Source organism: Bos grunniens, chromosome 2, assembly GCF_055505025.1.
Source record: "Bos grunniens cultivar Pamir isolate PY7600 chromosome 2, Bosgru_T2T1.0, whole genome shotgun sequence".
NCBI lineage: Eukaryota > Metazoa > Chordata > Mammalia > Artiodactyla > Bovidae > Bos > Bos grunniens.
Window position 1 is genome coordinate 112,865,514 of NC_141166.1, and position 17,408 is coordinate 112,882,921.

The following is a 17,408-nucleotide window of genomic DNA, read 5'->3' on the forward strand; positions in this document are numbered from 1 at the left end:
ATTTGCTGACATACTGAGTACAGCAGTTTAATAGCATCATCATTTAGGATTTTAAATAGCTGTGCTGGAATTCCATCACATCCACTAACTTTATTGGCAGCAGTGTCTCCCTAAGGCCCACTTGACTTCACGTTCCAACATGTCTGACTCTGAGTGAGAGACTGCACTGTCGTGGTCATCCGGATCATTAAGAACTTTTTTGTACAGTTGTTTTGTGTATTCTTTCACGGTTCACTTATTGCTGAAGCCTGGCCTGGAGAATTTGAGCATTACTTTACTAGCGTGTGCGATGAGTGGAGTTGTGCGGTAGTTTGAGCATTCTTTGGCATTGCCTTTCTTTGGGATTGGAATGAAAACTGACCTTTTCCAGTCCTTTGGCCTCTGCTGAGTTTTCCAAATTTGCTGGCATATTGAGTGCAGCACTTTCACAGCATCATCTTTTAGGATTGGAAATAGCTCAACTGGAATTCCATCACCTCCACTAGCTTTGTTCGTAGTGATGCTTCGTAAGGACCACTTGACTTTGCATTCCAGGATGTCTTGCTCTGGGTTGGTGATCACACCATTGTGATTATCTGGGTTGTGAAGATCTTTTTGTATAGTTCTTCTGTGTATTCTTGCCACCTCTTCTTAATATCTTCTGCTTCTGTTAGGTCCATACCATTTCTGTCCTTTATTGTGCCCATCTTTGCATGAAAAATTCCCTTGGTATCTCTGATTATCTTGAAGATATCTCTAGTCTTTCCCATTATATTGTTTTCCTCTATTTCTTTGCACTCATCACTGAGGAAGGCTTTCTTATCTCTCCTTGCTATTCTTTGGAACTCTGCATTCAAATGGGTATATCTTTCCTTTTCTCCTTTGCCTTTCACTTCTCTTCTTTTCTCAGCTATTTGTAAGGCCTCCTCAGACAACCATTTTGCCTTTTGGCATTGCTTTTCCTTGGGGATGGTCTTGATCCCTGCCTCCTGTATAATGTCTCCAACCTCTGTTCATAGTTCTTCAGGCACTCTATCAGAAATAATCCCTTGAATCTATTTGTCACTTCCACTGTATAATCGTAAGGGATTTGATTTAGGTCATACCTGAATGGTCTAGTGGTTTTCCCTACTTTCTTCAATTTAAGTCTGAATGTGGCAATCAGGAGTTCATGGTCTGTGCCACAGTCAGCTCCCAGTCTTGTTTTTGCTGACTCTATGTAACTTCTCCATCTTTGGCTGCAAAGAATATAATCAGTATGATTTTGGTATTGACCATCTGATGATGTCCATGTGTAGAGTCTTCTCTTGTGTTGTTGGAATAGGGTGTTTGCTATGACAAGTGCGTTCTCTTGGCAAAACTCTATTAGCCTTTGCCCTGCTTCATTCTGTACTGCAAGGCCAAATTTGCCTTTTACTCCAGGTGTTTCTTGACTTCCTACTTTTGCGTTGCAGTCCCTTATAATGAAAAGGACATCTTTTTTGGGTGTTAGTTCTAGAAGGTCTTGTAGGTCTTTATAGAACCATTCATCTTCTTCAGTGTTACTGGTTGGGGCATAGACTTGGATTACTGTGATATTGAATGGTTTGCCTTGGAAACAAACAGAGATCATTCTGTTATTTTTGCGATTGCGTCCAAGTACTACCTTTCAGACTCTCTTGTTGACTATGATGGCCACTCCATTTCTTGTGTTTCTTGCCCACAGTGGTGAATGTAATGGTCATCTGAGTTAAATTCACCTATTGCAATCCATTTTAGTTTGCTGATTCCTAAAATGTTGATGTTCACTGTTGCCATTTCCTCTTTGTCCACTTCCAATTTGCCTTGATTCATGGACCTAACATTCCAGGTTCCTATGCATTATTGCTTTTTACAGCGTTGGACTTTACTTCCATCACCAGTCACATCCACAACTGGGTGGTGTTTTTGCTTTGACTCCATCTCTTCATTCTTTCTGGAGTTACTTCTCCAGTGATCTCCAGTAGCATATTGGATACTGAATGATCTGGGGAGTTCATCTTTCACTGTTGTATCTTTTTGCCTTTTCATACTGTTCATGGGGTTCTCAAGGCAAGAATACTGAAGTGGTTTGCCATTCCCTTCTCCATTGGACCATATTTTGTCAGAACTCTCCACCATGACCCGTCCGTCTTGGGTGGCCCTACACGGCATGACTCATAGTTTCATTGAGTTAGACAAGGCTGTGGTCCATGTGATCAGATTGGTTAGTTTCCTGTGATTGTGGTTTTCAGTCTGTCTGCCCTCTGATGGAGAAGGGTAAGAGGCTTATGGAAGCTTCCTGATGGGAGAGATTGACTGAGAGGAAAGTTGGGTCTTGTTCTAATGTGCAGGGCCATGTTCAATCTTGAATCCAATTTTCTGTTGATGGGTGGGGCTGTGTTCCCTCCCTGTTATTTACCTGGGCCAAACTATGGTGAAGGTAGTGAAGATACGACCTTCTTTAAAAGGTCCCATGCATGCACTGCTACATTCATTGCCCCCAGCCCTGCATCAGGCCACTGCCAACCCACGCCTCTGCCAGAGACTCCTGAACACTTACAAGCAAATCTGGGTCAGTCTCTTGTGGAGTCACTGCCCCTTTCTCCTGGGTCCTGGTACGCAGAAAGTTCTGTTTATGCCCTCCAAGAGTTTGTTTCCCAGTTCTGTGTAAGTTCTGGCAGCTCTATGGTGGGGTTAATGGCAACCTCCTCCAAGAGGGGTTAAGTCATACCGAAGTCTGCTGCACCCAGAGCCCCTGCCCCTGTGGTAATCCACTGCTGACCCACACCTCCACGGGAGCCATTCAAACAGTTCTGCCTCATCTCTGTGGCATCTCTGGGTCCTGGTGTACGCAAGGTTTGTTTGAGCCCTCTGAGCGTTTCTGGCAGGTATGGGGTTTGATTTTAGATGCACTTTAGCCCCTCCTCCCGTCTTGCTGGAGCTTCTCCTTTGTTCTTAGACATTGTTTGTTTAGTAACTTTTTGAAACTAATTCTGTGAAGTCTATATTCTTTGTTGTGTGTGCTTTCTGCTTAGTGGTCAACTAATGATTGAACTGAAGTTTCCTTAAATGCCTTCGCCCAGTCTTTGTCAAGGGATTCTGTGTGCAGTTTGGAACACACCTTCAATGTTGAATCAGGTTGTTGACAATTCTCGACTTAGCCTTTACATTCCGCTTGTACAGAGCTTCAAGGTCAGGTGGAGGTGAATGCTTAGACTCTCTCAGGTTCTTACTAAACATGGCCGTGAGCATGAGCATGACCATCTAGGTTCCCCGATATCCTTGAGTTTTTCTAAGCACCTATGGACATCTCATTCCTTAGCTTTTCCGACTAAGTTTTTTGGGTAGCCTGTTATTTGCCTTAACTGTTGTAGACTGCCTCAGGCAGCCATCAAATTAATCAGTTACCTCTAATTGTCTTTGATAGGTGTTTCTGAGGATGGGGAGTAGGAGCATGCAAGACTTTTTGCATTAAGGAGCTCAGAATCAGGTCAAAGGTCAAAGAACGAGTGTTTCCAGTGGCTGTCAGACTGCTGGTTTCACTCTGATTGCAAGTTGTTGGTAGTGGGGATGGGAGGTCGGGAAAAGCCAAGTTAAAATACCGCAAAGCTCATTGTTGTTTTTCTTGAGTACATACTCCCCTTATTGCTACAAGCCTGTGGTTAATTTCCAGAGTTCTAACAATTTGTGCCTTTTTGCTTTGGTGCTTTGATGGGAGACTTTTTGGAGCTCCTTTCTCCACTGTTTCTGCTGACATTACTTCTGCTCTTCTTTTTGAGAAGACTTAACGCATTGGAGAAGGAAATGGCAACCCACTCCAGTGTTCTTGCTAGGAGGATCCCAGGGACAGGGGAGCCTGCTGGGCTGCCATCTGTGGGGTCGCACAGAGTCGGACACGACTGAAGTGACTTAGCAGCAGCAGCAATGCTTATTCAAATTCCTGTTTCTTTGTGTCTGACCAGTTTTAAGTGAAGTTTAAGTTCTTCAGCTCTGTTGTGAAATTTCATAATGATGTGACCTGAAGTGGCCTTTTTGTACCCATTGAGCTGGGACTTTTAGAATTTCCACTGTTTCCTTGGTACTTTCTTCTTTTCTGTTTATCTTTCTGATAGTTATATTTCAAAAATTCTGGGCTTCATGAAATGGCCCTCTAATTTATTCTTATCTTTTCCTCTTATTTTTATGTCTTTAACTTTTCATTCTACTCTGAGATTTCTTGACTTTGAATTCCCAACTCTTATTGAATTTTTATTTCTATTATTATAAATTTCCCAGGAACTATTATTTTTATTATCTTTTCATAGCATTCTGTCCTGGTTTCTTCTTTTATCACTCTGAGGATACTAATACTAGTTGCTTTTTAAAAAATTAATATGCCTCAGCTCTCTCCGACTAGTTCCTCTGAACTTTTTTCTATTTATCCCTCTTGGCTATTCATATAAAAGAATGGATCACAAATAAATATATGGCAGTATCATCTGTTAGCTAAAAAACTAATATGAATATGTCACTTTTTTCCAGTCCAGATGTTAATATGTGTATATTTTTTGGTTAGTTATGTGTCAGCTACTTGCCCATTAAGGTTTATTTGATTCAAAATAAGCCGCCTGTCTTCTGCTTTGGGACAACAGCTATGCTACAGCATGGTCTTTCTCATACCTTTTTCTGCTTCTGTTTCATGTGCTTTAGCATGCTGGTCTGCAGTTGCGTTCCATTACTTGTGGTCATCCATCACTGCATGGATCAGTATTCACTGAGCTCTTAGGCTTTCAGAGACTCGTTCTGTGCTGGTAGACAGGCTTTGCTAAGGGAGTCTGCCTGTTTGCTGTAAAGAAATGTTCATGATAACCCAGCAGTGACACACCTAGATATATACCTGCAAAGCTTGAAAACAGGTATTTAAGCAGTGAGTATTCATAGTAACATTAGTCACAACAGCCAAGAGCTAAAAACAACCCAGGTGTTCATCAGCTGAATAATAAATCAACAAAAATGTGGTATATAGTGGAATATTATTTGCCCATAAAAGGAGTGAGGTATTGGTGCATGCTACAACGTGAATGCTGCAACATTAAAAATATGTCGAGTAAAAAAAAACTAAACACAAAAGGCTGCACATTATATATGATTTCATTTATATGAAATGTCCAGAACAGACAAATATATAAGGACAAGAAATACATTAGTGGTTACTTAGTGTAATCAATAACGAGTCCCGGGTTTCTTTTTGAGGTAATGAAAATATTCTAAAATTGACTGGAGAAATGGTTGCACATACGTATGAATGCAGGCATACCTTGCCTTGTTTTACTTGATTGTGCTTTGCAGATACTGCATTTTTTACAAATGGAAGGTTTGTGGCAACCCTGCGTTGACCAAGTCTGTCAGTGTCGTTTTAACCAGCAGCATCCGCTCATTTCATTTCTCTGTGTCACATTTTGGCGATTCTTGCAATATTTCAAACTTTCTCATTATCATGTTTGTTATAGTGATCAATGATCTTTGATATTATTCTAATTGGTTTTTTGTTTTTTATTTTTAAATTAATGGATATGTACATTTTTTAGGCCTAATGCTTTGCACACTTAATAGACTACAGTATAAATGTAAACATAACTTTTATAGGTACTGGGAAACCAAAAAATTCAAATGAATAGCTTTATTGCAATATTTGCTTTTTTGTGGTGTCTGGAACTGAACTTGCACTATCTCAGAAGTATGCCTGTTTGTTAAAAAGCCACGGAGTTGTACACTGTTTTGAAAATTTCATTGTTTATGTATATTTGGCTGTGCTGAGTCTTAATTGCAGCACATGGCATGCAAACTGTTAGCTGCGGCATTTGGGATCTAGTTCCCTGGCCAGGAATTGAACCCAGGCCCCCTGCATTGGGAGCGTAGACTCTTAGCCAGTGGCCCACCAGGGAAGCCCCTGAGTAGTACACTTTAAACGGGTGGATAGTATGGTATGTGAATTATATTTTCATCAAGCTGTTTTAAAAAAGCAAAGCTCATAAGGGTCTTAAACAGACTGTTCCAGAAGTGTTTGTAAATGGTCTTAGCTGCATTAGGCTCTACCTCTTCAAATCCAGTTTGCATGACTCATCTACCCTTGTTAGCTCTTTATATAGAGCTTTGAACCCCATCACTTACTGTAGACTTTCAGGATCAAAGCCTGGAATTTTTTTCCCCATTCTTTTCGCTGTTCAAATTACTGACATTTTTAACTTATTATACCTCTGCTAAGTTAGAATTTTTTTTTCTAACTTACAAGTCTAACTGCTCTTTCAGACTTGTGTTTGGTCCATTTGCAGTAAGTGACATAAGTATTAGCACCACATATCTGATAAATTAAAACTTACACATCTTGGTTCATTCACTGTTGGCAATTTTTTTTTTACACACCTGACCTTGAAAAAGCTGTTGTATAAGAAACTTCGGGAGCTATGGGTGAGTTCAAGGTTAGTAAATTTCCTGCCTTCAGAACTGTCATCACGTTAGTAATGATTCATTTCCCTTGGACCTGAAAATCCACATACATTAGCCAGGGAGCCTAGTGTTATGAGAAACAGGACATTAGGGATGGCAGGTCTCGGTTGGATGACATTGAGAAGTGGTGGTTTCATGCACCAAGGAGAAAACTTTAAAAGTAATCGGCCAACTTCTCTTCCTCCGCCTTCCTGTTGACATGACTCCACACCACCCTCCACTTTCACAATCTCTTCCCTTTCGCTTGGCATAGTCTTGTGTTTCTATGATTCTCACATTTTTCTTCAAATAGTCTTCAGAGGTTTTTAAATTTCCACATCTCTTTTACAATATATTTGTCATCAGAGTGCCGTTCTTGTCTTGAAGATACACAGACCAAATGTCTGTCTCTCTATTTTTCCCTCCTTCCCTTTTCCCCAAAGAACTCAGGTTCTCTGGTATAAGATCTGTTAACAAGTTTCGTGGAAACACCTTTGACCACTTTAAAAACTGGCCTCAGGTTTGGTTGCAATGTATTATTACATTTTTGGCTACAGAGCAAAAGCAGTTACCTTTATCATTCTTTAACTATGCTCCTATGGCTTAGATGACCCCTTTACTTCTAATGAGATGACACTTTTCAAAGGCCCCTTTGGCCTTTCTGTTCCACTCTGCTTTTGTCCTACCGTCCCATGGCTAGAAATCACTTCTTGTGTCGTATCTGCTGGATTGCTGTACTGCTTCTGGCCAGAAGGTTAAGGAAAATCGCTAAGTATTTATTGAACTGTACCTTCTTATCTTAGTATCTATTCTAATTTGTTTTTTATTTAATATTTGTAGAACCACGCTTCTGATTCATGTTACCAATAAATATGTAGCAGAGCATTAAATTGAAGGATGAATAATTAACAAATTGATGCATTTCAGAAAATACCCAGAGCCCTTTATTCACCTTACTAAAATAAAGCTCTTCACATGGCTTTGAATTCATAGCCAAGAACAATTTCAAGCATAATGCTACATACAAGTTCCTAATAATGTTCTTGTGTATTTTTATACTGTAATTATCTAATTATAGACATATCAGAGGCAAGTCTTCAAATGGCATTTCAAAGCAGATTTTTATTTTAAAAATTAAAATATCTGTGAATTTCTGTTGTGAGAGTAATATATATGTGTGTGTGTATGTACACACACACACAGTTTTTTGACTCAACTGACATGAGTTTGAGCAAGCTCCGGGAGTTGGTAATGGACAGGGAAGCCTGGTGTGCTGCAGTCAATGGGGTTGCAAAGAGTTGGACACAACTGAGCAAGTGACTGAGCTGAACTGAAAGTTTTTGAGACTATAAAAACTCAACTATATGTTGTTAGTGAGCAACTAACACTATAAGCCATTCAAATTGACTTTTTATTATATATAATTCAGTATGGTTTTTATCTATATGTCAATACGTTAAAAGCAGGTTTGTTTGAATATCACAACCATGTTAATATTATAGATAGTAGAATCAATTTAGATTTTGTGACTAGAAAATGGCTATAGTAGATTAGAAGATAAAGCTATACAATGTGTTGTTGCTGTGTGGTTGCGAAGTCATGTCCAGCACTTTGTGATCCCATGGACTGCAGCACACCAGGTTCCTCTGTCCTCCACTGTCTCCTGGAGTTTGCTCAAGTTCATGTCCATTGAGTTGGTGATGCCATCCAATCATCTCATCATCTGCCTCCCCCTTCTCCTGTCCTCAGTCTTTCTGAGCACCCATATCTTTTTCTGAGTTGACTCTTCGCCTCAGGTGGCCAAAGTATTGGAGCTTCAGCACCAGTCCTTCCAGTGAATATTCAGGGTTGATTTCCTTTAGGAATGATTGGCTTGATCTCCTTGCAGTCCAAAAGACTCTCAAGACAAGCTAGGAAAATATGTTCCATGTTAATTGAAGAAAAACCTAATGAAGACAATCTGTAAATAAATTACCAAATTCAGTATAGCATATGATTTGAGTTGGAAAAGAATATAAGAACAATACAAAGAACTGTGTCCTTTATAACTCACCAGAAAGTTGTCTGGGAGACTATGCTGTGAAATTACTTGTAGATGAGACTCTTAAAACACAATGAAATGGTCCTATTTTTTCCTCCCTGAAAATGAAAATTGTATTTTTTTTTTTTTACCATAATAGAAATAATTGTGGAAAAAAATTAAGAAACTAAAGCCCCCAAAGAAGAAAATCACTTATAATTCCATTAAAATAGAATTATATTTCAATATAGACTTCTGTAATTTTTATGGAATTAGAATGTTATAAATGCTTCTCCATCTTTTTGCTACTTAACAATATTTTATGACCATCCCATGCCAATACATACTAATATTTAATGGCAAAATAGTATTCTATTTTAGAATGTATATTAGTTTGCTTAAATAGCCTGTTTAGGTGGTAATCCAGTTTTAGCTGTTCTACACAGTGCTATGATGGATATTCTCATACATACTTTGCATGCTTTTCTCATAATTTTCTTAAGATAAGCATTAAGGGTCAAAGGGTACACGCATGTTTAATCAGATTGCCAAACTGCCTGCCAGAGAGGAATTACAAATTTGTTGTTATCCAAGATAAGCTAAACCTCTTCCCCATTGTGCGCTGCATCATTAGTGTACTGCAGGAATTACACAAAACCACCGCATTGAAAGCAGGCTTCACGGGGGTCTCGGTGGTAGAGCATCCGCCTGCCAACCCAGGAGTCAAAAGAGATGCGGGTTTGATCCCTGGGCTGGGAAGATCCCCTGGAGAAGGAAATGGTAACCCACTCCAGTATTCTTACCCAGAGAAGCCCATGGACAGGGAAGCCTGGCAAGCTACAGTCCATGGGGTTGCAAAAGAGTCAAACATGATTTAGTCACTAAACAACAGCATTGAAAATCTATATCGCAGTGGAGTTCTTTATATCTTAAAGTTCCATGTATTAGAGGGATTAAGTCCAGCAGTGGGGGAAATGTTTATGTTTGTAACTTGGATCGCATGGTATTCATTTTGAAAAGCAGGGCTCGTCAGCCACAGTTAAATGGTGACACAGCATGAATGGGTATTTTGCTGTTTCTGGGACTTGGTCACAGGGCATAATCCTCTCTCTCCCTAGATGAGTGACCGAGGAGGTGGTGTTCCTCTGAGGAAAATCGACCGACTCTTTAACTACATGTACTCCACTGCACCCCGGCCTCGTGTCGAGACGTCCCGAGCAGTGCCCCTGGTATGTGATCAAAAAGCCGTGAAGTGGGTTTGTGTGACTTGCCAAAAAAGAGGTTACCACATAAATCAGTTAAGCCATTGTGTGGGGTTCACAAACAGGATGAAGGAAAGCTATTAGAGAAAAACAGCAACAAAACCTTCCCCTAAATTTATAGTTTTTGAAATGCTTTTTTTAAAAATGATGAGTTTTAGAGTTCTTATTGCCAAGCTTGATAGTGGTGTGTCAGTAGTTTCCATTTGGTAAACCACATTTTGATAAACTGTTATTAATGTGAAGTCTAAATTACCAGCTGTACTAGTATCTGGTCAACACTGATTGAATCTCTAGTAATTTTTTTTTCCCCTCAAGTACTTGTAATTAGAAAGACTACATATTTGAGGCTCAGAAGTGATACTAGAGTTCTAATCAATTTAATCGCCTGTGGCTCAAATAACAGTTGTGTTGATGGTTTAAAAAAAAAAAAAATCAGGCACCTCTTTTCAGGTTAATAAGATTAGCTTTTGAATGGACTCAGTCCTGGTCCTCCAACCCCCAGAAAAGTGCTTTGCCAAATCTCTCACCCAAATCTCTCGTTGCTCGAGGCTTTGAAGGTTCTCTGGCACATACCCTGGAGTTATTTTGTAGTGTGATGAAAAACAGTCTAAGATGGGTTTATTTTAGACTCTTTCCTAGGGAGTCACTGCAAGGACTTCATTCAAACTGCACAGCACATTCTAGTTAAACAGCACAGATTCTGTAACTATAGCTGCAATACGGTTCATGTCTTACCAAACCTTTTAAATGATTGCTCTAGTTGAGATATGGGTAGGCATCCATGTGCCCGAGGACAGAAAAGGTCAAATAAACTTGAGTATCTTCTTAGATTCCAGTTTTACTGTAAGTGGAGAAAAGGGATATGCTCCTTTTGTAATAAACAAATTTCGTAGAATTTTTGTGGAGAGCAGCGTAGCGTACTCATCCAGACTCTAAACTGTTCCATTCTCAGCTCTACCACACCCTAGCTGTTCAGCCTTGGGAATAGTATTGACCCCTCAGTACCACAATTTCCCCAGCCTTGAAGATTGAGTTATTGTGAAGATTGAGTTAATATATGTAAACACATTTTTTAATAGTACCTGGCGCGTAGTAAATGCTGTGTAAGAGTTGTTTGCAAGATTTATGTGAATTTTTAAGAAAAACAGGAGGGTTGACATGACACAGGCTGCCCACACACCTACACAGCCTTCCTGAGGGTAAGCCTGTGGTGGTTGAGCTTTCACAGAGCTATTATGACCCCTGCTATTATGACCCCTTTGTAAGGGGACCAGTAAGCAAGCACTGGGGCAGCCATCCGGTCATGCTGATTACTGAGCTGCCTTCACGTGGGTGCCTTCAGGTGCGCATCTGCAGGGACGGAATGTCTTCATGCCGTAAGCCATTCAAAGAGGACTATCCACATTTCCCTCTTCCTCGTCAGTTATCCAGTTTTGTTCTTTCCAAGTCTCTGACCAGCCAGCCCATTTGCCGCTGCCCATGGGCCGTGTAGGTGTTCCAGTTCGATTTCCACCCACTGGTAGGATTTGCTTTCAGTCCTGTCTTTTGGGCTTGGCCCCGAGAGAGGCTGTGGTGACAGGGCAGTCCATGTTTGGCTGGTGGGGGACACTGTGCAGACCCAGCAGTGGGCCAAGCCCACGATGTTAGTTAGCATTAGTTAAAGAAAGTTAGTTTCTTCTAACTACTTACAGGGAAGCCTGAGGGGTCCACAGGCGTGTGGCTGAGGGAGAGGCAGTGATGAAGTAGATTGGGTACTACGGGATCCTGAGCCACCTGCTCGTGCAGAAGTGGAACCAGTTAATGTACCCGTCAGAGTCTCACTTGGAAAGAGATAGTTCAAATTATGATAATTCATGAAAGGCTTATCTATAAAGAGACAAATTACAGAAAGAGGGATGGGATAGTACAGGAATCCAGGCTAGCAGCAGCAGAGCTGTCACCACCTGACTCAGGGAAGAGAAGTCAGCAGAACCCGGAAGGGAGTGTTAGAGAGCAGCTGCTTACTCCCCAGGGCCTAGCCTGCCCAGGAGCAGGGGATGATGACCCTGAATGGCTCCCTGCAGACTCCTGCTGGGCTCCCCATCGGCTAGACACATAAGCAGAGGCCACAGAAGTCTGCTCCCGTCAACTCAGGCCAGCCTCCCAGGACAAGGGGAAATGTGGAGAATGGGTAGTTTATTTGGAGGGGCAAACAGAAACTCTGGTTTAAAAAGTCAAGTAAAAATGGTGGCAGTAGGTAAGGCCAGAGCCTGAATTTGTTACTAGCACCGATTCCTGAATCAACATACACTCTTCACTAAACTATTATATGAAATATCATTAAACACCTGAGTTGGTGATAAAAAAAATTTTTTTTTTTTACACTTATCCAAATGTTCTGCTTCATATTAAAGAACTGATAGGATTTATCCAGGTAAAGGCTATTCCAGATACCGGGAACAGAATGAGCAAAGACACAGCTTCAGCTGGACTGGAAAGTGGGAGGCACACACCTGGTCTTGTTGCATCTTGCGAGCTCTCTTTTAGAAGCTTGGATTTTTATCTCAAGGCAATGGGTTGGAGATGGTGAGGGTTGGTGGGTGTTGGGGTGCTTTGAAGATTTCTAAGTGGGGGAGATGACCTGTCATTGAGTATTAAGAGAGTTGACCTATTAGGGATCTCTCCAGGTTCAGGACTCAGGCTGAGTATGGTATTCATGGTATGAAGTCGTGAGATGCATCTGTGAGGTTGCCACCAGGTCTTTCTACTCTTGCTCCTGAAAGAGAGAACATGTTTTAAATGATATCGCCGAAGCAGTATAGGGATACTCTGGAGCAGGCCAGTAAAGAAGAGAGAAGTATCCTCTTTCTAGACCCCCACAGGTTGTTTTACAGGAAAAAGGAATTTCAAATGACCAGAGGGAAGCCGTCTAATACAGTGCTCAGCTAGGCTGCAGCTTGATCACTTTCACTACTTAAGTACTAACGGGTCTTTTAGATGCAGGCCCTGATAGCCCTGGGATACTCCAGTACCATTTATTTTAATTAGAGAAGTATTTCAGTGTGTGGGTTTCTGAATAAAATTTCATTTTTTCTCAAACAGGCTGGTTTTGGTTATGGATTGCCCATATCACGCCTTTATGCGCAGTATTTCCAAGGAGATCTAAAGCTCTATTCCCTAGAGGGCTATGGGACAGATGCAGTCATTTACATTAAGGTAAAGACCATAGTCTTCTGGACTTACTGGTACTTCTGGGACTTTTTGATTGTAAGATACCAGTATTTAACTGTAATGAGACTTTCTTCTACCTCATGCTATTAAAATACAAACATCTGTGTTTTCTCTTTTTTTTAAACAAGGATCTCATCTGTTTTGACAAATGATCTCTTTGTGGGAAAGAAATGCCCTTACCCGTAGTGATCAGGACTATGATTGTTAGTAGAAGAAAAACTGGGTTAAAGTGGGCAGTCAAAAAGTTATGTTAAAATTAAATTTGTAGTTTAAGATACATGAATGGACGTTGATTGACCAGTCTTTGATATACTTGCTAAGGCCCTTCATTTGCATATGGGTCTTCAGATTGAAGTTTTAATTGTCTTTCTTACAGAAGCTATACCTACAGTACATTGTTTTGGTTTCTTTAATCAAAGAAACAGCCAAGTGCATAATCATTACTGATTTTTATGCAGTTCTTACAGTTGTCTTCTCTTTTTTGACAGCAGTTTTTATATAACTTTCCTTCACGAGTCCTTATGAAACGTCATCTTAGTTTTCAGAGAACCTTCCCCCCACACCACCCCTACATTTTTGTGTGCTTTGTTAAAAGCAATATTTAGATTAAATTACAGGGACAGATTTAAATATACTAACAAATTTAGGAACAGTTACAGGGGACCCTTGGTAGGCATATAGCTCACCTGGTGGAAGCAGACTTACCTGGGATGTTCCATGTGTTTATCTGACACATCAGTGTCTATTACAGGGACAGAAGGCCCTCAGCCCCACCAGCGTGCTGCATTGGTTCAGCCGTGGACTGGTGGAGGTGCCTCCGTTTTTAGTGACTCTAGTTGCTCTTATTCTGGCCACTAGATGGCACCTATTTGATAGGAAATGCTGAAGACTACATTAGAAAAAGTAAATTTGTCTGAGAATGTTGTTCTTTGAAGATAAAAGTTTTCTTTCTCAACCATCTCAGTTGTGAGGAACTTAAAAATATTGCCTTCATGTTGCCTTTTTTATCATCAAATATAATGTTTTTATTTGTTTTGTTATAGATCAAGGGGTTATGGCAGTTCTGGCATAAAAAAAATATAAGTATAGGTGAAAGATTTTTAGCTGCATTTTGGAAAAAAATAGAGTACAGGAGGTCTTACAGAATAATTAAAAATATTCTGTGTAATATTTTTATTATTTCCTCGGGTAAGAAAGGAGGATCTTGAGGCTGCGGGTGTATGGGGTTTGCCCGCAGCTGATTAGCTAATGTGACAGAACTTGGGAAAAGATCTTTGACCTATTACTCCTTAATTATGCATTTTATGAGAAACAATAGGATATGCCAGTGGATGATTTGTATTAGTTCAGTGTGTTACAATTTTTTAGCTTAAAATTATACTTTTCTTGTAGTGATGAAATATTTTAAAATCCTCTGAATCAAAGTGTTTGCTTTCTTTCCTAAATGAAACATTTGTACAACTGACATAAATTTGATATTTTTATATATGAAACAACCCCCCCAACACACAGAATTAAATATTAAATTAAAATATCCTTCCTTACCATTACTGGAATTAAACTTCTAGTTTAATATTTTCTGCATCTTAGGGAATACCTTTTGCTTAAAGTTGAAATCTTAACAACATATCCTAATTTGAAGATAATGAGGAACATAGTTTATCTCAGTGATACCCAGGAAGCCGAAATAGAACAGTGACTTAATGGCGATAATGTTGGAAACATGAAATTACAGTCTGCCCTCTATATCCCCGAGTTCTGCATCCATAGATCCAAGCATGAATCAAAAATATTTGAAGAAAAAAAATACCAGAACGTTGCAAAAAGCAAAACTTGCTTTTCTTGCACATCAGCAACTATTTACATATTTATTGTATTTGTATAGCATTTACATTGTATTAGCTATTGTAGTTAATCTTGAGGTGATTTAAAATCTGCAGGAGGATGTGTGTAGATGATATGCAGATACTGCAGCATTTTATATACGGGACTTGAGCATCGGCAGATTTTGGTATCCAGTGGGGTTGGGAGTGATGCCGAGGGTCAGCTGTGCATGATGTGGAAATCACATATGCTATAACTAAAATTGGTGACTTTAATGGTAGGAAAAGACACAGGCTCAAGCCCAGATTTCATTAAGTGCTTTTACATTACATATATTAAGGTACCTGTGTGAATTTTTGTGCTTTTACACTTAACTGACTTTTTAAACTTCTGTTGAAAATGAACTTCTGTTGATCAGATTTTATAAGAATGTCTATGACACTGTGTAAAACTCAAAACCAGCAACTTCTAGGCTGGTTAGAGAATACTGCATGCAATAAACTCAACATGCACGCTAAGCAGTTGCCATAAGCTTTTAGTAAGTAACACGTTTCAGATGTGTGCTCTAGTTTAAAATGTATGTAGATAGTTTTATGATTGATAAAATACAAATCCAATATAGAGTATGGTTTAATTTGTAGTAAAACTTTTTGCCATTGTAGATTTTTCTCAAATAATAGATTCCCCAAAAAGTGCCTGACTTAGTTCCTGCTTTTCCTCCCAGGCTCTGTCAACAGAATCGATAGAAAGACTCCCGGTGTATAACAAAGCGGCCTGGAAGCATTACAACACCAACCACGAGGCTGACGACTGGTGTGTCCCCAGCAGAGAGCCAAAAGACATGACGACATTCCGCAGTGCCTAGACGCACTGGGACCCCTGGGAAAATCCGGATGTGGCTTTTTATTAAATTTGGAAGGGGTGGTATCAGAACTACGTTATACCAAATACTTCATGCGTCGTGTTCGCAGTTAACTATTTGGATAGGTAGCATAGGTGGAAGATTAATTTCATTTACACTTGTTGAATCTCGTAAAGGACGAAGTTGTACCTATTTTACACCTATATTTTCACAGTTAACTGAACATATTTTTAAGCAACAGTAGTTTTGGTCAACTTTCTCTTTACGATAGACTTCAGAAGCGTGAAAGTCTGCATTTCTACAGGAAGCTGTGTGGTTGTTTTTTAAAAAATACTTTTATGTCTGCTAGAAACAGTTCCTTAATACTGAGTAGCCGGTTAGCCATCTTTCTGTTTTAGAGGAGTTCTGCCAGATTTTATTTAGTAACGACAAATGCGATACGAATGATCCTTAGACTGCGATTAAGGCAGCAAAAAGGCACCCTGTAAGTGTACAGCCAGCCACCTTTCAGCATCTACATGCATTGTCTTCACTCTGAAGTTAATTCATCATTTTTTAATTTTATTGCAAAGGATTGTAATGACTAGTTTCCTACGGAGTTAAGCCAAGATCATGGGCAGCCTACTTTGAATGTGCTTATGATTAATGCAGTGGGAAAGTTTTGTACTAAAAACAACCAGCTGCTAAAATTCTAGATTGAATTTAAGAAATTGAGGGCAGAACATTGAGTCCTAGAAACTATACTAATGATTGTTGAGATTACCTGGGGGAGCTTTTGAGAAGGTTTTTCTGGGTCTTACTCTAGACATACAGAATCAGACTATAGCCGTAGCCCAGAAATCTCAATTTTTACAACACTTCCTAGATGAGTCTGATGCCTTGCCTAGTTAGAAAATCACACTTTTAAAGTGAGTAATGAAGATACCACATTTGCTAAAGCAACAGATCTGTAGGTTTTGGTTTTCATCTATGGAAAGGTCAGACTTCTGGACTCTAAGAGACACAAAATGTTGCAATTAGAAGCATAATTAGAAGCAGGAGACAGGTTGACAACAGGAGGAGAGTCACGGAACCAAAGGTTTAAAACCATAAATGCACAAGTATTGACGAAAAACATGTTATAAAACTTATCTATCTATACTTCCTCAGGATATCTATACTTCCTCAGGAAAGAAAGTCACCTTGGGCTTATCACAAAAATCATTTGCATTCATATGGTAATTTGTAATATACAAATTTTTGGTATATCTGGTATATAATGATAACTCTGTCAGGCTTAAGAAATACCAAATAGGTGGTATCACCTTCGTTTTGAGACTCAGAGTATGGCTCAAAGCTGCCCCGATAGAGTCAGGTCTCAAGCAGTATCTGCCAATCACTGTCAGCCACCTAGCCAAGGAGACCAGGATGCCGCGAGACTTAAGTTGTTAGTCTTCCCTCATCTTTTAAGCTGACAGGGAAATATATTGAGAATAAATTTTAAAGTAAGATTTTAAATGTTTAGAGAACAGCTATAATACTTAAATGGGGAAATTTATCTGGAAAATACAAGTTGAGACACCTCATTCTCCAAAGGGTTATGTAAGCTTAACAATTCTACACAAATTTGTAAATGGGAAGGGACGTTAAAGGGCTGTTAGCCCTGGACCCTCAGGTAAGAAGGAGGATCTTGAGGCTGCGGGTGTATGGGGTTTGCCCGGGGCTGATTAGCTAATGTGACCTATTACTCCTTAATTATGCATTTTATGAGAAACAATAGGATATGCCAGTGGATATTAGTTCAATG

General features: G+C 39.7%; 1 protein-coding gene across 8 annotated transcripts in view; it reads left to right on the plus strand.

The window, feature by feature from the left end:
* Nucleotides 1-15,693, plus strand: part of PDK1 (pyruvate dehydrogenase kinase 1) — a 39,882-nt gene extending 24,189 nt beyond the window's left edge. For all 8 annotated transcript variants that reach the window (XR_015147790.1, XR_015147777.1, XR_015147783.1 and 5 more), the window contains 3 exons: nt 9,583-9,693; nt 12,808-12,921; nt 15,485-15,693. Coding sequence is in view for 4 of the 8 variants with exons in the window: in XM_086358389.1 (XP_086214515.1) it covers nt 9,583-9,693; nt 12,808-12,921; nt 15,485-15,625 (366 nt within the window). In the remaining 4 variants the exon portion in view is untranslated. The remainder of the gene's footprint in view (nt 1-9,582; nt 9,694-12,807; nt 12,922-15,484) is intronic.
* Nucleotides 15,694-17,408: the final 1,715 nt, after the last annotated feature.